The following is a 23,677-nucleotide window of genomic DNA, read 5'->3' on the forward strand; positions in this document are numbered from 1 at the left end:
TCACGAACCCAAACTGGGTGGGGTCCAGTGTTTGAAGGTTGCCAATGTTTTGTTTATAAGTTCCATGATAATACGCTCCATGGCCTTGCAGATAAGGCTTGTCAGACTGATGGGACAGTAGTTTCTGGGATCCAAGGTGGATCTCCCCTTGTGGAGTGGGATAACTGTAGCTGTGCACCACTCAGTGGGCACGAAACCTGAGGTGAGGCTATGATTAAACATGACATTTAGGTGAGGTGCCAGTTCATATTGTAGTTCATGTAGTACACAGCCCGGGATGTCATCTGGTCCCATGGATGCTGTATTCTTCTTTGGAGAGTGCGTTTTTTACCTGTGTGGCCGTTATTACCGGAATTTGGCAAACTTCCGGTATTGAGATGGGCCATTTAGGGGGTGAGAGGGGGTGAAGTTGGCACTGAATCGTTCTGCCAGGATATTGGCAATATCCTTGGAATCAGACAAAAATGCAGTCACCTGTTGTAGCAAGCTCTAGCTATACACCAGATTATATAAACTCAAATAAGAGAATTTTCGTGCCAGCACCAATAAAAAGCGAACAACAATGTTTTTTGTTCATTGTCGTTCGCTTTTTATTGGTGCTGGCACGAAAATATATAGCTAGAGCTTGCTACAACAGGTGACTGCATTTTTGTCTTTTTTCAACTGTTTTTGTGGTCGTGGTCAATTTTGGAATATCCTTGGAATCAGTATATTTAATGCCATTCTGTTTTAGTTCAGAGCAGATCTGAGCATTGCCATTTAGATTCTTGACATAGTTATAGAATGTCTTGTTGTTGTCTTTGGAATCTTTGGCAATTTTATTTTCGTAACTAGCTTTGGAGGATTTTATGAGGGATATCAGTTTCTTACTGAGGCTGGTAAGGAAGTTTTTTGCATCCTGGGATTTTCCTCTTTTCTGCAACAGTTTCTTCCTTTTGTTGTAAAGTTTGTTTATGGCAGGGGACCACCAGATTGGCTTCTTTTTTTTGGATGAGAGCATCTTGGTTCTATTTGGGATGGCACGATTTATGCATGAATGGATGTGCTCGTACAGTGCCTTAGTGTAGGATTCAGCAGTTGAACTTTCAGCTCCCGTCTGCATTGGTGTCATGAAGTTTGTCACTTCTGACTTGAGTAGCATGAAGTTGGCTTTGGAGAATTTTTTTATGGAGGTTTCCTTACTGGGGGGTGGAGATGGGATGTGGATGTTAAGGGTGATTAGCTTATGGTCAGACGTGACTAACGAGGGGGTGACCATAGGTGTGGAGCATCGATTTCCCATGTTGGTAATGACCAGGTCTAGGATATTGGAGCCCCTGGTGGGACTATGGATTAGTTGATCCAGGGCGTTGGAATTTATGAATTCCAAGAACCGTTGGGCAAAGGTGTTGGTACATGAGTAGCTTTCCCATTTAATGGCAGGGTAGTTAAAATCACCCATTATTAGGGTGTTTGGTTCTATCTTACTATCTCTACATTATCTTGTAAATTAGCTAGTCTCCTCAACCAAATGAGTTCACCATCAACAATGAAGTCTAGACCTTTACTGTGTATTTGTTATTCAGGTAAGTACCTTTTATCAGTACTAAATGTTATGCTATTTCTCTTCTGTTACACCGTTTGTGCCTATGTCTTTCTTCAGGTAACTGTTTTAAATCTCAGGATCCACTATAGTGAATCTCATAATGCTGCAACTTAATGATAAAATATCCAGACTTACATATGTGAAGTCCAAGTTCGCCATTTTGCAGAATATTCTCTTTTCTCCAAGTTATGGTAATTCTGGAGTTGGTATATATACATTTGGGTGGTGTAAGGGGCTTGTTTCCCACATTAGGGGTGCATGGGATCCCCTCTGCAAAAAAAAAAGTTTTTAGGAAATTAGCAATGTTCGATATTCATGCTTCTCCTGCATTTTTGGTCTTTTTTTTCTGTTTGTCAGTACTCTGCATTTCTAGTGGTGACATTTCAATAGGTGACCCTTTCTTCGACATATAATGTGCCCTAATTTCTATTCCATCAACACTTTTTGATTTATCCAAGCCTGTTACAAATGTTCATAATGATGCACCACATATTAAACACTAGCACAGTGTATGTGATGATGCTGGAAAGGTTAAAGTATATAGTTTGTCTGCTGTATATATGTATATATCACTTTGACTAAGTATAGCAATAATTGATTAGGAAATGTATAAAAATTAGCTGAAGGCATAAAAGAGGCATTTTATGTGTCATTTTCAGACCATGGTGTTTTGAAACCAGTGCACGGAGAGAGAAGAAGCGGATAGGCAGATTAATACATGTTTAAGACAAAGGGAGAGAATATAGGCTTTTAGGAAGCCAGGGATGAGTTATCATATTAGTACAATTTTATGAGGGAATTTTATGATAATTAATGTTCCGCGGTGGTAAGAATGGACACATATGTGAATGATTTTCCAAAAGTCTGAGTATTTATTGTGCTTGTAATTAATTATAAACAAAGAACTATGGAATTATCTCCCCAGCAGAATTAAAAAATGCCAAAGAGGTAAAGAATTCAGGTCAGAATTACTGGTGCTTCATCAAAAATCAGCTTTATGCCCATGCTGTATACAACCCACTATTAAATAATAAAAAACAACTGTAGCCCCTGCATTTAGATGCACGCTTGTGCGCACGTGAGCACGCACAAACACAGACACATTCACACAGACATACACATAAACTACTTTCAACACAAGCATATCCTATAATATTCTGTCTTAATCTATGTAAATATTGCAAATAGTAATGCAATGGCATATTACTAACAATGCGGTGGTGCATTGAATGTTTCATTGCGTTTTCTCTGTTAGTCACGATTACCTATATTTAAATGTATTTTGTATTTGACTTGTCTAATTTTCTGTCTATGTATATCACTCATTCCTGATTTTTGTCATGTATGTGGATTTTTTGTTCATCTAGTCTGTAGCTGACATGGGTCCATTTGGATCATTCCACTGCCCCTATTAACAAACAGTATGGAGGAAGGAAGGGAGAGATGATGGAAGGAAGAAAGAAAGGAAGGAAGATGGGGGTTATGAAGAGATGCTGATGGTACAAATAAAGTTAATATGGAAAGATAAAAGGAGGTCCAGAATAGTGGTTAATAAAAACATAAAGATGTTAACTAAAATTTTATAAAATGGGTAGAATAGGTAGTAACCTGCATATTGAATTCAATACTAATAATTCAGGTCTGACCATAAGCTAATCACCCTTAACATCCATATCCCACCTCCACCCCCCAGTAAGGAAACCTCCACAAAAAACTTCTCCAAAGCCAACTTCATGCTACTCAATTCAAAAGTGACAAACTTCATGACACCTACGCAGATGGGAACTGAATGTTTGACTGCCGAATCCTACACTAAGACATTGTTCCTGCATATCTACTCATGCATGAATCGTGCCATCCCAAATAGAACCAAGATGCTCTCCTCCAAAAAAAGGAAGCTAATCTGGTGGTCCCCTGCCATAAGCAAACTTTACAACAAAAGAAAGAAACTGTTGCAGAAAAGAGGAAAATCCCAGGATGTAAAAAACTCCCTTACCAGCCTCAGTAAGAAGCTGAGATCCCTCATAAAATCCTCCAAAGCTAGTTATGAAAATAAAATTGCCAAAGATTCCAAAGACAACCACAAGGCATTCTATAACTAAGTCAGTAATCTAAATGGCAATGCTCAGATCTGCTCTGAGCTACAACAGAATGGCATTAAATATACTGATCCCAAGGATATTGCCAATATCCTGGCAGATCAATTCAGTGCCAACTTCACCCCCCTCTCACCCGCTAAACGGCCCATTTCAATACTGGAAGATTGCTAAATTCCGGTAATAATGGCCACACAGGTAAAAAATGCACTCTCTAAAGCTAAGTATACAGCATCCATGGGACCAGATGACATCCCAGGCTGTGTATTACATGAACTACAAAATGAACTGGCACCTCACCTAGGTGTCATGTTTAATCATCACCTCACCTCAGGCTTCGTGCCTGCTGAGTGGCACACAGCTACAATTATCCCACTCCACAAGGGGGAATCCACCTTGGATCCCGGGAACTACCACCCCATCAGTCTGACGAGCCTGATCTGCAAGGCCATGGAACGTATTATCATGGAACTTATAAACAAAGACATTGGCAACCTTCAAACACTGGACCCCACCCAGTTTGGGTACGTGAAAGGCTGAGCTTGTCTCCTGAACCAGACTGACTTCTTCGAATCAGTCTCCAGAGTCATGGACGAGGGTAAGGCGGTCCACACAGCCTATCTGGACCTCGTCAAGGCCTTTGACACCATCCCCCACTCTGGAATCATAGATAGATTTACTAATCTGGGCATTAATCCCTATGTCACTCAATGGGTTGCCAACTGGCTTACTGACAGAACCCACACTGTAAAAGTAGCCGACTCCAAATCCAGCTCCAGACAAGTGACAAGTGGAGTACCTCAGGGTTCAGTCCTGGGACCGCTCTTGTTTGGCATCTACTTCTCTGAAGTACAGGCCAACATAAAGGGACTCCGGCTAACAAATTTTTCAGATGACTGCAAACTGGGAGCCATTATTGAATCCCCAAATGATGTGGATACTCTACAAAAGGGCCTTATAGAAACAGATGCTTGGTGCCAGAGCCATGGGCTCAAGCTCAATGCCAAGAAATGTATAGTTATCCCCTTTGGGAAAAAACATGTACCCTTGAATTACCACATAGGTGGCAGTACACTAAACATAGAAAGTGTGATAAGAGACTTAGGGACACAGGTGGACAGTGGTCTCATCTTTGATAACCACATCTCCTCAACAGTCAGGAACTCCTTCTATGTGGTACAAATCATCACTAAGGGCTTTTCATCCAAAAAATAGAGGTCATTGTCCCACTGTGCTCATCCCTCGTTAGACCCATTATAGAATACAACACCCCATTTGGTATGTACCTCTCAAGACATCTGCAACAACTGGAAATGCCGCAGAAATACCTCACTAAAAGAATCACAGGCCTAAAGCAGATGCCCTATGATGACTGCCTTAAAAAACTCCAGCTATACTCTTGTTGCATATTGTCTACTCAGAGGCGATCCCTGCTTAACATACAAGGCCATGTCAAACCCAGAGCTGTTGGACATGCTCCACTTAAAGAAATACCAATCCCTCAGAGCCACACGCTCCAGGGATCTAAACCTTGTCATCACAATAAACAAAACATGGTGGGGGGATAGGTTCCTGACCCAGAGACTCCCCAGACTCTGGAACAGACTGACCATACATGTCAAGCAGAGTGCCTCTTTAGCCCTCTTCAAAAGGAACTTTGACGATTGGATGGGAGAAAGGAAATTCACCCCGGGGATCACATCAGTTGCCCTGCTAGACAGGGGACCAGAGAAGTAAATAGTGTGGGAAGAAATAGTCGGGGAATTGTTGTGGCTAGGCTTGTATATGCCCTGGGGCCAATAGCCTAGTACCAACCTATGAACCTATGAATAAATTAGGCAAGGAGGAGGATGATAAAAAATGTGGTTAATGGTGTTATTTATGATGTTAAATGGTAGATTACAGGATGACACTAGATGGAACTTTAAAAATGGATATAAAAAGTTATGCAACAATATTAGAGATATGTTTTTGAAAGTAATTTTGATATTTATTTATTTATTTTATAATATTGTAATATATATAATATGATATTTATTTATTTTATTTATTTATTTATTATTCATTTATATATTTATTATTCATTTAATAAATAAATAATATATATAAATAAAATAAAACTGAAATGTATGTCATTATTTAGTGACTTCAATCCTCAGTGATTTTTCAGAAAAAACACACATTTTATGAGGAAGAGACCAAAAATATGAGGCAAAAATCTGGATATTTTGCAAATGTCTGAATATTTGGGAATTATTTTGAAAGGTAAAATCAGGATTTTCCTGATACTTAACGGTGCCCCCCATACTGATAGAATAAGTATGTGTTTATGAAAACCTTGGCTACTTTAAAATAATCTTCCCTGCTGCACCCTGGAGTGGAAGATTAAGGGGCCCTGAGAAACAGCAGTGTAGTGCTAGGAAACATCTGAGCTACAGCATCACATGACTAGAATAAGGATATCAGAAGAAGGATCAGGAATACGTATGGACAGTACTGGGGGAGGGAGGTTACTACCGTATGCTGAAAGCAATTCATGTAGAAGATTGTTTCCCACTTTGAGGCAAATCTGGTTCCATTAGCCATAAGGTTGCCTCAGACTGAGGGGCAAACCCACTCAGTGAGTGGTCATATTGGAATACCATGATGGCACAGAATGAAGAAGTATCTGAATCACATCAGAGGTACATGACAGGTGGTCAGCAGTGAGAACTTGAAAGGCCATAAACTGAGTAAAAACCAAAAAAAATTGAAATATGCAGTACCATTATCTGAAATACTGTGCAACTAGATGCTCTTAATAAATATATGGAATGCCTTTGTTAGTAGAACCGTGTTTTAATCTTTATCTAAACATTTTTATTTCTTAAAAGCATGCCATTCCTGATGGAAATGTTTCATAATATTTAGATAGTTGATCAAAATGTTTAACATGTTAATGATATTTTTTGCCCTCTTTGAGTTTATTATGCATTTTTTCTAATTAAGCCTGTGTGCCTAACAATCTCCTGACACTATTATCTCTTAGCCTCTTTGACATTTGTATACTGTTGTCATTCATCTGTGTTGCTTCATTGATGGACACCACAGAAAGCAGTCCCTGTGGCATCAATATTAATTATGCTTAGCTTAATCCCAATCAACATAAAATCTCTTTATTCATTGTTTGCAGTTATACTGTTTCCTAAACATTTTCAAATGCTATTCTACTGGAATTTTTTGGAGGTGAGGTGAATTTAAAAATGTGAGTAGATGCTACTTATAATTTTTTATCCACTCCCATCCCATAACATGCATTAGGCAGCTCTTCACTGTGTTACCCCTGGTCAATTTGTGGTAGGTGTATGTGCCTTTCTTTACCAAATGTGGGAGAAAATTCCCAGACTAAAAAGATTCCACGGTTGCAAAAAACAGTTTTATTACTAACTGATGTTTCATCTGTCTGGACACGAGTCCTAGTTAATAGCTTACAAATGGCTTGAATAGGCAATGTGTGTACTATGCATGGCTGGTATTTTGTTTATTTGTTTAACACGCATTTAATATAATCTGATACACAGCTGCATCATTAGGATAAATGATCATCCTGGTAATGCTGAATCACTTGTATCTAATGACAAAGTAGGCTTCTGCCTACCTTTCAACCTCTAAATACTGGACAAAGCCAAAAATAATTTGGGGCCAAAGGCCCAAAGTTAGGGACATATTTTAAATATGGCTTTTATAAACTCAGAAAGTTGCTAGAATGACAGGTTATGCATTAACATGCATTCCTGGAGGATACAAAGTCTGAAAATCTAGTATCTGTCATTATAAAGAGACTTAATTCCTTAACATTTTGCCAGAAAAACATAACTTTTTTAAGGAGTAGGCCAAAAATGTTGAGCAAACTCTGGACATTCTGTGAAATTCTGCACAGCTGAAGAAATAGTTAGCAAACTGTATACAGAAGAGGTGCCACTTTGTAATTAACAGTCTGCATTAAGTGTAGTCACACTATTCATTAGTCACTGTCATGCCACTCTCAGGTACAGTAAACGTGTGACATGCCGAGAACTGAGGAACTGCTAACACGACGTGCAAGGATGCTGTAAGATTGAAACAGAAACTTGTGATGCTAATAGATCAGATGAGTATGTGTCTGTCTTCTGGGATTTAAGTATCCAAAAATTAATCTTGCAGCTGAGAGAAGTACTATGTTTAGCTAACGCTGACCTGCCATCTCATTCAATAGCATGCACAACGCCTTTGAAACCATGTGTAGGAACCACTGGTTCTAAGAAGGCATAGTGCCACCTTCTGGAGGATTCTGAGTACTAACAAAGTTAAACTACTTGAAGAGGTAGTTACCTACTTAGTCAGGCCTTATGATTTAAGTAGTCTGGGGTGGAAAAAAAATGTTATTGCATATTCCTTTCATACTGTATGTGTCCCTTTGCATGTTGTAACAAGGAGGGAGTACATGCTACTTATAATATATGAAGCAAGCCATGACAATTCATTCTGTATGTGTCTTGTTGATTAATACCAGGTGATCATTTTATCTTAGATGCTATGTGCCCTCTTATTATGGTCTAAAAAAAGCTGTGGAGTTTAGCTTCCCTGAAGCTTAACATATTGAAGGCTAACTTAATTATTCTATGTTCCATCTACCTTCCTTCTGTAGTGCAGACTAAATAAACCCCATCTCTCCCACAAGATACCAGACAAAACAGTTTTCACATATAAATGTAACTGGTGGCTTTCAGCACTCTAAAAACGCACAATAGACTAGTCTGTCCTTACAGCCCTTTTCCCTAAAACTTCAGTAATCTTACCTTGTTTGAATCCTTCAGTGACCTTCAGTTCATTTTATGGCATTGGTGCTATGGCTGCCCTACTGCTGTAATAGTCCCCTTCAGCTTTTACACTACAGTGTATTTGCTTGATGGCAGAAGAAATTTAAAGCCTATATAATCTGCTTTCTAAATGCATTTAACATTCTTCCCCTCGCTTCCCATTTACCCTTTGTCCACTTATCTCTTGCCCTTTTGAATGCTTCTATGGATTTCCCACCACCACCAGTTCTTATAGTAACCTTTGAGTAGTACACATTACAGAAGTGTGGCTGATAAGGACTGTTATGATTTCTCATGTGCCTCATTCCTGTAATAATCCATGAATCTCAGACAAGAATTTCAAAGAATATGTAAGGTTGTCATATATAGACATACTATGGAAAAGTCCCAGCAATCTGCTAATAGAGGCATTATTCCTTTTGTTTGTAGAGGTTGCCTGGCAAATACAAGTTGAGCAATGATCACCTATGTGCTTCTAAATGCAAAACATTCATTTCCTTGTACAGATTATAACTTCTCTTTGCTATGCAAAAGTCAGTAAGATTTATGTTTGTTTGACTGAAAGCATATGTTGGGGCCAATTCTATCCTTTATTTCTCAGCCTGAAACAGTGATATGAATCATACAGTAACAAACAAAGGACCTATAGTAATCATATACAGATTAAAGAGCTGCAACACATAAAGAGCTTGTGTGACTTGTTCTGAACTAGTACCAAATCATGTCTGGTTACATGACACTTTGAGGAAATGAAATATCTAAAGTGCATTTCTGACTTTATTTTATTGAGTAGTGGTATAGTGGTGGCTGAATGTGAACCACAGGCTCCAGTGCCCTCTTATTTGGCTTATCGTCCTCCTTTTAAGTGTTTTCCAAAGAATTGTGGCAGATGGAATAAAACTGTTGGTGAAATTTATAAACAAAGGGATAAACTTAGTTGGAGAAATACATGTTATAGTTAATGTGTTTGTACATGTACTGCAGCATTGCTTCACTGTGCTTAACCCTAACACACATATGACAGATATCCAGTGCTTTACTGTACAGCCAGTGCTTGAAGAACATTCTCGATTCAGAAATAAGCCCGTTCCTGATCAGATCATAAAGTAAGTACTTCATTTCTTATTTTATAAAGATTAAGCATTAATTCTGATATAATGTATGATTCTTTTTCTTTAGTCACCATATTTTCAGGTTTTGTTTTGGGTCATCAGAAAGCATGAATATGTTATAACCTTCCAATCTCTAGTTGCAGGTAATTAAGTTTTAGACAATTCCTGTTGTATTGTAAATTTATTGTTCAAGCAGAGTTTACCAAGCTTGCTGATAACTACCAGCTCGGTACTGTTACTTGACATCCACTGATACTAAATAGCTCCAGCAAGGACTGGAATAGGTATATACCTAGTATATTGAAACCACAGTTCCAGTAAGGGTAGACTGTGTGCATACCTGGTGCACTGAAAACACAGATCCAACAAGGGCTGCAGTATTCACATACCTGGTGTACTGCAAGCACAGCTCTAGCAAGGTTTGGAATATGCATATACCTGGTGTAATGAAAGCACACTTCCTGGAAGGGCTGAAATATGCACATACCTTGTGTACTGAAAGTAAGCACACCTCCTGGAAGGGCTGTAATATGCACATACCTTGTGTACTGAAAGCACAGCTCCAACAAGGGTTGGAATGTGCATATACATGGTGTACTGAAAGCACAGCTCCAGGAAGGGATGGAATATGCACATACCTGTTGTACTGAAAGCACAGTTCTAATAATCGCTATAGTATGGACCTGGCATACTGAAAGCACAGCTCCATCAATGACTGGAATATGCATGTACCTGATGTAGGGAAAGCACAACTCCAACAAGGGCTGGAATATGCACATACCTGGTGTAGGGAGAATACAACTCTAGTAAGGGCTGGAATATGCACATATCTGGTGTACTGAAAGCATGGCTCCAGCAAGGATTGGGACATGCACATACTTGGTGTAGTGAAAGTACAGCTGCAGGAAGGACTGGAATATGCACATACTGAATACACTCCAGCCTCAAAGTAAAAGCAAAACAGTGCAACGTGTTAGAGTTCAGAAGAAAAAGTTGCTTCCACCTCTAATGTTGTAAGTGGTACTCCTATTCAGACAGACATGGTCATAAGACACCTAGATATTCATGTGCACAGTTCTCTTTTATTTGATCACCATGCTTCTACAGTACTCAGGAAGTCATTCTGTCTAGCCCAGTTAGTTCCCAAGTGAATATTTTCAGGATTCAAAAAAGTCATCCTTCTACTGTATTCTTCCTTTATCATCTCCATCATCCAGTACAGTGCCCCCTTTGGTATGTACAAATCCAAGTCTATTGATCAACTGTAAAAGGCCTCAAAGATTTCTAACCAAGAAAATTAAAAGCTTATATCCATCAATAATCTAAATAGATTTGCATGAGTGTCCTTAAACTTAGTAGCCTACTGGCTGCTCCGAGTCATGAAAGAACCATTCCTGAGTGCCCTGCTACTACTTCTCAAACTTAGTGACTCTACATATACCCACACTAAGTGTGTAAATCTTTCCCAACTAAACAAGGCTCACTGGAGTGATCAGTTGCTAACTCAGTATATATTCTTAACTTAATGTATAAGTTACCACTACAGGTCAAGCAAAGAGCTACTTTTACTACCTTTAAGACTAGTATTGATGATTGGATGGGTCAACACAAATGTACACGGTGGTTATTATTTACATCTCTGCCTCAGTTGGGAGGTAAACACTATTAAATGATTGTAAAGAGTGGCAAAACTGTTTAAGTATGTCTATTTAAAGGTGTTTATTGCTAGTTATCTTGTGGTCCCTATGATCGCTTCCATAGTATTGTTTGTATGTCCTTGTGTAAAGAAAATAGGAATTGTTATTAATCAGTTTACATCTGGGATAACATTGTTTTTATAGCATGACTTCAATGTATGTTAGATAAAAATAAATGTTGTTAGTCACTAATGTGTGTATCTTTCGCTATGACTCTGAGAATTCTAATAGATTGAAAACTTGTGACTGGGAAATCCATCAACAAAGAAACTCTGTTTTCTCCCCTTCCCTGATTTGATGTGGCCTAAGAGTTTGTTTATATAGAAAAAGGGGGGAGTAAAGCCCACAGAATACCCACAGCCAGTATTAAGCATTTAGAAGAAACCAGAGGGTGTTTCTGGTCAAATTTTGCTATAACAAGTTTTCGGTCTAGGAATTGCTGAAATATAATGAAGCCATGTGTATATTTGTACACATCTCAGGGAAAGGAGAAATCCATACAAGTCCACATATATGATCTTCTACAGAAAAAAAAAGAGTAGTCATACACTAGTGATTGCATATAAAGGTATTGATTACTATTGCCTTGCAAACAAGCATGGCAAAGAGGTATAAAATAATATAACAGAGACCACAAATCCATAAAGTAATAGTTTCCTGAATAGACAGGAAAATACTGGTACAGACTGCTGTTTTGTGAAGCAAAAGAATATATATAAATCACCTATTCTGGGAGTCTGACAAAGGGAAAAAAACAGTGCCTCATACTAGTTTTAATATAGCCCGAATGTGCTTTCAACCCGCTTTCTTCTGTTTGCATTTCTAGTTAAACATTTCCAGGTACAAACTTCCTGTTTATCGAGATGCCAACTTCTCTAACAAACATGGCCATAAACCTCCTTTTATGCATCTTTTTTGGAATAATTGCTTATTAACAACTATTTCTGTGGGAATTTTGTCTAGGTAAAAAAAATGTAGCTATTTGTTTTAAAGAAACAATGCTAGTTATACTATTTTCAGCCATGCTGTATTTACATTGTATTGTGTCATTTCAGTTTTACAAGATTTTGACACATCATGGAAAACAAAAGACATAACTACATTATAGTGTGTGTGTGTGTGTGTGTGTGTGTGTGTGTGTGTGTGTGTGTGTGTGTGTGTGTGTGTGTGTGTGTGTGCATCCATGCATGTGCAGAGCCATAGATTGTATATGTCGCATCCACTGCCCATTCCTGATATAGTACCCCCATCTCCTCAACTCTTAAGTGCAGAGCGCAAAAAATAAATAAATAAATAAAATGTGTAACTTACACAGCTGCAAGCCAAATGGTGCATTGATACACTTCTGCCAATCAACTTCAGCTTCCTACAGTTGATCCATGCCCCACTCTCTCAAAAAAACACTCTTCATACCATACAAGTGTGGTGCAAAAATTGTGGATATGAATTACATGAAAATGTATGTAAATGTGAACATGCTTGCCCAGCTAAGGTGCAGCACTGCTGTCTGTGCACACGTTAGCATAGTACTGGAGTAGTTTGTGATGTTCTGTGGAGCACCTATGCACATAAACATGACATACACAGCAGAGTCGTAGCTGCCACAGTAGAAAGCCAATTGGTGTATTGGTACATTTGCACCAATCGACTTCCTATATCCTTAACCAACCCATGCACCCTCAGCTCTGCAAAAAAAAAAAAAATTAGCTAACACAGTAGCAAGTTGTACTAATCAGCTTCCTACTACCTACTAACTACAGCCAATCTATGCAACCCTCCCTCAGAAAAAAAAGTACTTTGGCTTACACTGTAGCAAGCCAATTGGATTCCTATAGCTGATCAACACACCCTCAGCTTTTCACACAAAGAGAAAAAGAAAAAAAAAAAGAAATGCTGGTACTAAAAAGTAATGAAGGCAGTGCACTTTTCATTTGCACCTTCTAACACTGTGTGTGTGTGTGCGTGTGTGTGTGTGTGTGTGTGTGTGTGTGTGTGTGTGTACTGAAGTTAGTCTAAACTGGAAACATTGACTGCTAAAGGTCGAAAAAATGACACTCTAATGCATATGTTCCAAGGCACAACCTCAAACCATACAAAATATACGAATTCTAAGATTGCACAATCCCTGGAGAAAAGGCATATTTCCCAACTTTGGGGATTGTCATTCTTGTACAACTGTCAACCAAAAGTTTTGTTGACCAATGTGTGTTGACAGAATATATGTTGACATTTGGAAGTTTCACTTATGAGCATTCCAATATATAAATATATTTCTATTTATTTATTCTTTTGTTGGCCAGGTTAGTCCTACTAGGCTAGTAGCCTCTTTTCCGGGGATACCTGAAGTAGTATTTATATTACTAGGGGAAATTTGTCCAGGACATCAGGGAACTTCTCTACTCATCATTGTTGTGAGCGAGACCCATTTTTGAGGGGCATGTCCTGTTTCCGTTTCAGGTGTAGAGGTGGCCTGGACAAATAGGGAGGAAGAAGGAGAGAGAAGAAGATGACAAAGTGGTGAAAGAAATGAAGGATAAAGCAGATACTGAGACAGGAGAATGCGTGCAGGATTTTGAGGAAATGTTTCATAGAAACCTGTTTGATGGAGATAAGTCAGCAAATGATGGATGTATAATTACAACCCTCCAGTCGAGAGAGTTGTTGGATGATTTACTTAAATAAATAGTGGTGCACAGTGAGCCAGAAAATGATAGAGATGTTTCCTGGGGGGACATTATGGAGAAAATACCAAAGTAGGCTGCAGAGACAATCCTGAAGAATAGTGGTGAGAAGGAAGAGAAAACATATGCAGAGAAAGTAAAATAATGCAAAGTGGAGTAGCAGAAATGAAGGCAGAAGAAAATGAAAAACGAAAGTATGTGGTAAGGATTCAAAGTAAAGAAGAAAAAATTGATAGGTATGAAGTGTATGACAATTTAATAACCCAGTTGAGTGTAAGAGCACAAGCTAAAAGCTTATATTCTTATTAATAAAGAGACATTTTGTGACATTGTATTTGACTGTTTTTTCAATGGAAAAGTTTTTTGGAGAATATGAAAACAAGAAAGACCGTAACCCATGGAATTTTTACATGATAAAAGCATTTAACAGGGAAACAAAAAAAAGTCATGTACCATTTCCAACAGAGGTAAAAAAAAAGACTTTGAAAGTTCATTTGAAAACTTCATGTTTTACTGAACTGGTGGCTGGGATTGCAACATTGTGTTAAATTATACATATATCAAGTATGATAAATGTGGATACTGGGGACAACCTAAAATGTGTTTTTCTGCAAAAGAAGAACTGTGAAAAAAGAAAATGTTATATTTGTGGGGAAATTAAACATAATGCAAAAAATGTGAATTGAAATTTTATAAATGTGACAAAATTGGACATTTATGGATGGAGTACAAACATGAACATAAGAGTAAGTAAAAATAAAAAGAGAGAAGAAAATGAACAAAGAGAAGAAATGTTAGGAGTAGTAGAAAAAGAAGAAACATCAGATGAGAAAAAAATAATAGAGAGGACAGAAGAAGGTTCAGAAATAAGTGATGAAGAACACATAAATAGGAGGTAGTAGAATGAAAAACACTCTATTTTTAAAGAAAATTTAAAGGTATAAGTAATAAGTACAAAAGAAAAAGAAAGGCAATGGATAACAAAATGTATGTAGCTAATGATTGGGGCTTGGTATAATGTTTAAGGTGTTTGACTCACAGACATGAGGTACACTATTTGATTCAAACCATGGGGAAGTAAATTGGGTAGGCTTAGAATAGCCTATTAAAAGAGCTAGCCTACTAATTAGATATGACCTTATGAAACCATGAATTTCAAGAGAAGAGAAAATGAAAATTTTAGAGTGCATTCTGTAAATAAGATTAGTATTAAGAATATCGTAAGAAGGATGGGAATTTTGGAGTGGTGTAATACATGTGATATAGATATAATTATATTAGTTTTTAAAAAAGAAAGCAACAAACAGAGAAACTATGGGGAGGAAAGATAATCTGGAATTTGGGAAAAGAGGTATTCTGGAATAGCCGTATTCTTTAGAAATACAGTAAAGATATTAGATGTAACTTTAGCAAAAATGAGATCAACCATTGTAGATTTAATAAGAGTATAAAAATAGCCACCAACCAACCTACCCAAATGAGAGAGTCCAATAAAGATTAAAGGCAAGAAAATAGTTCCACCAATACAAATGGACTCAAAAATGGCCAAGTTCCCCAGTAATGAGTTTTGAATAAGCTGTTTTTTATACTGGAGAACTTGGTAGTTTTTGAGTCCATTTGTATTGGTGGAACTATTTTCATTGTAGATTTAAATGCAAAGAGCAAGTATTTAGAATTATAACATTATATGCTTATACTAATTGTAAAGAAATGGAAGGTTTATTTCATCAGATTTTAGACTATGTAGTGATAAATATGAGTATGATAACAATAGGAGACTTTAATTATGATTTAAGAGGCAAAAATAAAGGAAATGATATAAGAAAATGTTAGAAGTTATAAGATATGGTAAGTTAGAACTTTGGGACAAAAATTCACAGACTTACAAAAGGGATGTGTATAGAAGTAGAGATTATTTTATAGTATCAGAAGGTTTAGTTATAGGAGAACAAGAGGTGGTTGGAGCAGAGTTTTCTGATCTTGCAATATGGCTAGAGATAAAGGAAACAAGGAATATATAAAATTAGCCAAAAGGAATAAAAAAGGATAAACAAGAAAGCATGGAATAAAGAAGGAAAGAGATTAGTAATACAGTTATGGAAAGATCATATTACTGTGAGAACATTTTATAAAAAACGGTCTGAATGGTGGACGATATTTAAGGAAAAATATAAAAAATGTTTTTACAGTGGCATTTTAATGTGAGAAAAGTAGAGAAAGAAAAATATAAAAAAACATATAATAACACATTGGAAGATTTAGACCAGAATGTTCTTTGACAAAGAAAAATATTTATATGAAAGAAATCAAGAAAAAAATAGAAGCATTGTTATATAAGCAAAGATATTTTTATAAGGAAAAAGAGAAAAAGTACTGAGTTACTTAGACAGATTATTAAGGGAAAATGGTAATATAATGAGAGAAATAGAAAACATAAAAGGAGAGAAATAGAAAACATAAAAGGAGAAACAGAAAGGACTCATGAAATGATTTTAAGTAACATAGTACAATGTGTACAAGAAATGTTTAAAGGAAAAAAGAAAATAGTGAAAAAAAAACACGGAAAGTAAAAAAGGTAACAGAAAAAGAGAATAAAGAGCTGGAAAAGGAGATTTCTTTAAATGAGCTAGATAAAGTATTAGGACAAGTAAATATAGCTTCTTCTTCCAGACCAGATGAAATAGGGTATGAAATGTATAAAAATTTAAGGGACTGGCAAAAAAAAAATAAAGATTTTAAATGAGTGGTTAAATGAAAGTTTTATGTATAAAGAATTATGTAGTAGAATTCTTAAATTCATATGGAAGAAGGAAGATAGAAGACAGTTAAAGAACTGGAGACCAACTGTATTGAATAATAATTATTATAAGTTCTTTATAAAAATAATACAAGAGATTTAAAACTGAAATGGAAAATATTATAGAAGATAGCATTTATAGTATAAAGGAGAAGGGTTAACAAGAATTATTAATGATAGTTACAGAAATTTTGGATGATATTATGAACAGAAAAGAAGAAGTGAAAATCATAATAAGAGACCTTAGTAAGGCATTTGACACAATAGGACATGAAATCTTATGGGTAATAATGAAAGAATATAACATAAGTGAGAAAGTCAGGAAATTATTTATGTCAGCATATAGTAATAATAAAGTAAAAATACTTGTAAATGGCTGGTTAAACCAATAGGTACATATAAAGAGTGATGTAAGACAGGAATGTTCAATGTGTTATGTACTTTTTGCATTAGTTATGAATGTGATAGTATGTGAAATAAATTATAAATGAAGGAGGTGGGGTATATAACACCTGAAGGGTTAAGAATTCCAGTTCTGTTAACATATGCAGATGATATTATAATAATTGTAAAAAAAAGCAAAATTTGGATAAAAAGTAATAATTTGCACAAATGAGTGTCTAGAGATGATTGGGATGCTTTAAATAAAGAGAAAAGTAAAGGTTTAGGTGATGTAGTAAAGACTGGGGGAGTATATGTTCATAAGTTCATAGGAGGTAATTAAGCTAGTGGCCCTAGAGCCCTTACAAGCCTAAGCATGTTAATCCTGAGCTGCCTCAGTTGTTCTTGGTTAGATGGATGTAATTCACAGAGTGAGTCTATGATAAAAAACAAATACCCCTGTCCGTGAGGGACATGGGTGCCACCTTCTGGGGTGAATTTGCGGTCTCTCATCCATTTGTCCAAATTGTGTTTGAATAGGGTCAGTGAGGAGCTCTGCTTCACATGCATTGGAAGTTTATTTCAGAGTACCGGCAATCTCTGGAAGATATATCTGTCTCTCCAGCACATTCTGTTAATGTCACAGGCTAGGTTAAGATCCCTAGAGTGAGTGACTCTTGTGCCATTTGACATGTGGGTGTGCAACATTTCCAATAGAACAGGGTCAGAGACTGCCCTGTAGGCTAGACACAAGTCGGCTCTCAGCACCCTAAGATACAGAATACAGTGACAGGGCTTTCAGTCTATCCATGTAAGTCATGGTTTGGAGGCCCTGTATTTTTTTGCTGAGAAACCTCTTGGCCTCTCCAGCTGCTGCAGGTGTCTGGTGAGGTGCAAGCAGAAGGGAGCATTGTACTCTATTAATGGTTTGATGAGGGTTGAGTACAGTGGAGTTACAACATCCTTATACCAGGATGCAATGCCCTTATTAAGCAGATGTACAACTTAGAAGGCTTTCCTTACCAGTATGGAAACATGGTGGTTGAAGTTCAGATTGCTATTTACTTGTATTCCCAGATCTGGCACTACTGGGTGTGAAGTTAGCGGAGTGCCATCAATATTGTAATTAGGAGGGAATTCTGTTTGCCAAAGGGGATAATAATGCACTTTTTAGCATTTAGTTTTAGACCATGGCTTTGGCACCAGTCATTTGTCTGTGTTAGCCTCTCCTGTAACATCATTGAGGGACTAAGTGATTGCACCCAATGTGCAATCATCAGTGAACTTGATAAGCCAAAGGCTGCCTACTTTAGCATGGACTTCCAAGAAATAGATTCCAAACCATAAAGGGTCCAGCACAGATACTTGTGCTACACCACTGGTGACGGGTCTACTGGTAGAGGTGGAGTCACCAACTTTGACAGTATGTGTTCTGTTGGTGAGCCAGTTGGCTACCCATCTAGTGACATAAGGGTTAATCCCCAGCTGAAAGAGTTTCTCAATGATACCTGAATGGAGAATTGTGTCAAAAGCCTTGGCTAGGTCAAAATAGACAGTATGCACTGTCTTACCTTCATCCAGGGCTTTGGTGACAAAGAAGTGTACTAGGTTTAATAATCATGATTTACCCTTAACAAAGTCAAACTGGGTTGGGTCTAGAGTATGAAGATTGCCTATGTCCTTGTTGATAAGGTCCATGATGATTCTTTCTACAGCCTTGCAGATGAGGCTGGTTAGACTTATGGGTCTACTGTTTCCAAGGTCGATTGATGGCCCCCCTTTGAGCAAGGGGATTACTGTTGCTGTTTTACACTCTGCTGAAACATAGCCAGTTCTCAGGCTATGGCTAAACAGAATGCAAAGAGGATCTGCTAGGTCCTGTTTTAGATTGCTTAGTAAGCAACCTGGGATGTTATCTCATGCCATTGAGGCTATGTTTTTGACCTTGGAGAGCACTGTTATGGACTGATCTCTAGAAATACTAGGCAGAGGACTGGTGTCAGATATGTTTTGGGCTATGGCTGGTGGGGACGAGGGGGAGAGTGAAGTTTGAGCCATATCTGTCAGCTAGCAGGTTGTCAATTTCCTCTGATATAGTATGAGTGGTACCATTTACTACCAGTTCTGCACATAGCTGGGCATTCCCTTTTAAAATTCAAATGTAGTTAAAGAATGCCTTAGGATTATCCTTAGCTAGGGATGCTATTTTAGCTTCATAATCAGCTTTAGAGAACTTCACAACATTTCCGATTTGCTTGTTCAAACTGTGGAGGGAATTCCTTCTCTGCTGAGTCAGTTCCCTCTTGTTCATAGACATCAGTTTCTTCCTTTTGTTATATAACCTGTTTATACTTGAGGCCCACCAGGGTGGCTTTTTTTTTGGGAGTACCATGTCTTCATCTGGTCGGGTACAGCTGAGTCTGTACAGTTGCTTAAATGTTTATATAGGGAATTTGTGAACACCTCTGCACAGGAGTCATTGTTGTCTGTGAATGTGGGGATATAAAAACATTTTTTACCATTGCTTAGTAGGCTGTAGTTTGCTTTGGAAAAGATTTTTAGTTTGTCTGTTTCATCACCTGGGGTGCTACTCAAACTTGGGTCATCTGAGTGATAGCAAGGTCTTTATCTCTATGAGATTTTACTGGCTTTATTGGTGACAGTTTAGATAGGAGTAAGTAATATTATATTCTTCTTTTTGTTATCAGGAAAAAAACAGAAAGAATTTTCATTTGCATAAAATAAGTTTGCTGTTTTTTCTCAAATTGGTTTTCTGATATTGAACTGTGCCATATGAAAATTGGTTACTATAACTACACTCAAAGATTGCACAGTTTTATATATAAATAAATACATTTATTTCAGAAATGTTATCATTAAATATTAGGATTGTTAAATAGAGAAAATGGTAGGTTTTTTTGTCTATACCAATAATTAATTGCATTTAGAAATGTGGAACAAATAATTAATTGCATTTAGAGCTGTTGAAATATTCTGCTCTGGATACAGAGTAGTTGTTATTTTATTTTTAGAATCTGGACAGATTTCTTATTGCTCTGTCAAACTTAATATGCTCTGTAGTCCTTTCTCACCTTCATTCTTGCATATGGGTTTGGAGCCGATCCTCGGCTCCGACTCGGCTGATTACAAAGCTCAAAGACTCTTAGTTGGCTCGTGGCAAGGTAGGTATCCCATAGTGCACTAGTAAGAATCCCCATATCTCATTTGCCGCGTCTACGAGTTCAGAAGTGCTTCTTGCTTGGCTGTGGCCAAGTTGCATATTTTTCATTATTATTATAGTCTTATTGATATTTCTGCTTATAGGATAGCTTAGTTTACATAGTCTTACTAATAGTTTTTCATAGGTAGTAAATAGTAGTGTGTTTTTGCTAAATTACCATAGTTGTTTCTGAGAACTTGTTGGCTGTTCTAGGCTTGTTTTTATTCTCCGAGTGGTATCCTTTATGTGTGCTAGTTTTTGACATAGTTTCCTTTAGCATAGGTCTGCGTTTGTGTTAGGACCTTGTTTTTCTACTTTTCAATAGTATAGTATATTGTGTGCAGTGTCGTTTACTATTTTAGGCTGGTTTTTGTTTGCTGTTTAAAATTTGCAATCTGTGGTATTTTCTGACTTAGCTTCTTTCCTCTCACAGCTTCGTCCAGTTAAGTTAGAGGACCTTGTCCTCTGTTGTTTGCTCGTCTGTGTGTGACTTATCTTAGCGGGGCTAACCCCATTTAAGTTAGAGGATTTAGTCCTCGGTTGTGTTTTTGTGAGTAGATTTTCTTAAAGGGAAAGACCCGTTTAAGTTAGAGGACCTTGTCCTCTCCTGTCTTTATAGAACTTCCATTTGTACAAAGACATGTCAAAGGAGTCCAAAGATCATAAACCTTCTGGTTTTAAAAAGTACCTTAAGTGCTCCAAAAAAAAATGTCAGTTACTGATGGGCAGAGTAATTGCGTTTACTGCCTCGGAGCCATTCACCTACAGGAAACTTGTTCTTTCTGTCACTCCTTCAGCTCCAGAGTTCTCCAAGAAAGAAAGAACAAATTAATACTGAAAGGTCTCCTTAAGCCTTCTTTCGAAGAGGATTTAGCCAGCTCTTCATCATCCTCCAAGTCTCATTCCTCAAAGAAAGAGAAGGTCAAGTCGGCAAAGAGACATTCTCGTGCACTGACTGTTTTGTCTGGACCTCCTCAGAAAACTCAAAAATTGGATAAGCTTTCTACATCTTCAGCTCCAGGGTCCTCGGAGCCAGTCGAGGTTATCGATGTTGACACTGCAGTGTTGGTCCCAAGTCTTTTGGAGCTGACTACTGAGAAATTGCATCGGAGCCGGTCTAGAGAGCTATTGCCTTTCTCCCCAACTTTATGATCTCCCATTTTACAGAGATGTAGGTCGCCTACCCTGTCATCCAGATCCTCCAAAAGCCTTTCGGAAGAGGATGTAGAGAGAGTAGTGCTTAGACTTTTGAAGTTGTCTGCTTTACCAAAATTGTTGCTGGCTCCAACCCAGTCTGTTCCAGAGCCATCTAAGGCAATTCTCCCTGTTGCTGTTCCTCCTCTGAGCTGTGTTGGTTCTTCGGAGCTGGAGATTTCACTTCCACTTGTTGTGGAACCCTCAGTTCCAGCACCCTTGTGGCTGTCTTGGAGCCAAGTTCCGCTCCGACACTTTCGGTGCCATCCTTTGTGTCTTGAAGCCACAGCTCACCAGTCAGCCCCGACAGGGACGCTTGGACCCGAACCTCTTCGGTGCCGAGCATACCTCTTGGTGCTTCGGTACTACATCCATCTTGGAACCGATCGCTTTGGAGCCGAGGGCTACCTACATTTCCTCAGAACTGGGGCTGTCCCCAGAGCTGGAGAGATCTACATTCGAGATGATGAGGAGCATGCTGTCTCGGTCATCAGCTCTGCACAAGGGTACCGATATTCTTCCCCCTCAAGTACTGACCTCTGTCTCAGCACCATTTTTCTCTCTCGACAGTAGAGACCCACAGCCTCAGGAGCCCCCGTTGGGTGGCCCCCAGTCTTCCGAGACCTCCCCAGAATACCTTTCTGAGGAGCCCCCTTGGAAGAGGACATGCAAGAGGAAGCATGTAGACTCCCTGGATGAGTACATCACCTTGGACACTGACCTCGAGGAGTCAGAAGGGCCCCCTAAGTCGTCCTCTGATTATATCTCCTTTGTAGATATCTTAGAGATCCTAAATCAGAGAGGTGGCTGGCCCACTGTAACCCCTTCTGATGAGAAGTCAGTGTACCTGAGGGCTTTTGGGTCTTAACCATCAGCCTCTTGGGTGTCTCCAACTTTAGATGAGCTCCTGGACCTAGTTAGTCAAAAGCTGTAGGAAACTCCTGATGCCGTGGAACCAGTCCCCAGAAGACCCAACAAATTTCTCTCAGCCCCCAAAGAGAAAGAGTTCTTGACCAAGGGTGTGCCTGTAGATGCCATGTTGGTGGCGGCAGCCACAAAGAAGGAACTAGCGGAGACTTCTACATCTGTCCATCCACTGAACAAGGAGTCTCGAACGATGGATAGATATGGGAAGCGTATCTTCTCTTCAGCAGCTTTTACTCTCAGATCGCTGAATTACCTCACACATTTTGCTAGGCTTCAAAAAGATCTCCTAAAGGAGCTAGGCGATACTCTCCAAGGTACATCAACTTGAAGGAGTCCCTGAGAAAGTTACTGCTCAGTTGTCCACCTTAAACTCCATTGTTAACTCCTCCATGAGGCTTATCTCCTATGCAGCAGATGGAGCGAGTAGGGCAGCGGGTTCAGGGGTTTCCCTTAGGAGACACTCCTGGATGCACTTATGTCATTTTGCAGAGCCCTTCAAATCTACCTTTACTAATGCCCCCTTTGACGGTTCCTCTTTGTTTGGACCAAAGGTAAAAGATACACTCACCAGGTGCAAACAGGAAGGGAAAACTCTCTCTGCCATGGGAGTACATTTTACCGTCCCTTCTAGACCATACCCCAAGGGTCAGAGAGGTGGGAAAATGTGGTTTAAGAAATCCCAGATTTTTTTCCCGGATGCACAGGGTGATTCCTCCTTCAGAGTCAGGGGAGGAGGAGCTAATGGTAGATGTCGCCCTAGAGGCAGGGGGGTTCGCAAAACCAGGGTGGCCGTGATTCTTTTCGTGGACATCCCTATCAGCGCTCCTTATGTGGGGCCCAGCTGTGCTTCTCTTGAGCCAGTCGGGGATCACTTATCTTTGTATCCAGAAGCCTGGCTCAACATCACCCAAGACAAGTGGGTACAAAGAGTAATCAACAGAGGATACTCCATACCCTTCTTTATTCCACCCCACACCCCCAAGAAGATTCCAGATGTTCCACCCAATCACAGGGATCAAGCAACCATAGAAGTTCAAAAGTTGCTTTCAAAGAGAGTCATCTAAACCATCCCCGCAGACCAGATAGGATTCAGAACTTACTCCAGATTCTTTTTTAGTGCCAAAACGAACAGAGGACTGGAGGCCCATT

The 23,677-nt window shown here is 38.6% G+C and overlaps 1 protein-coding gene across 1 annotated transcript in view; it reads left to right on the forward strand.

The window, feature by feature from the left end:
* DOCK2 (dedicator of cytokinesis 2) overlaps positions 1-23,677 on the forward strand; it is a 4,134,711-nt gene that overhangs the window by 3,688,202 nt on the left and 422,832 nt on the right. The window contains exon 42 of the mRNA XM_044069535.1: positions 9,544-9,625. Within this exon, the coding sequence (XP_043925470.1) occupies positions 9,544-9,625 (82 nt within the window). The remainder of the gene's footprint in view (positions 1-9,543; positions 9,626-23,677) is intronic.

Source organism: Protopterus annectens, chromosome 4.part0 (genome assembly GCF_019279795.1).
Source record: "Protopterus annectens isolate FY-2018-M chromosome 4.part0, PAN1.0, whole genome shotgun sequence".
NCBI lineage: Eukaryota > Metazoa > Chordata > Ceratodontiformes > Protopteridae > Protopterus > Protopterus annectens.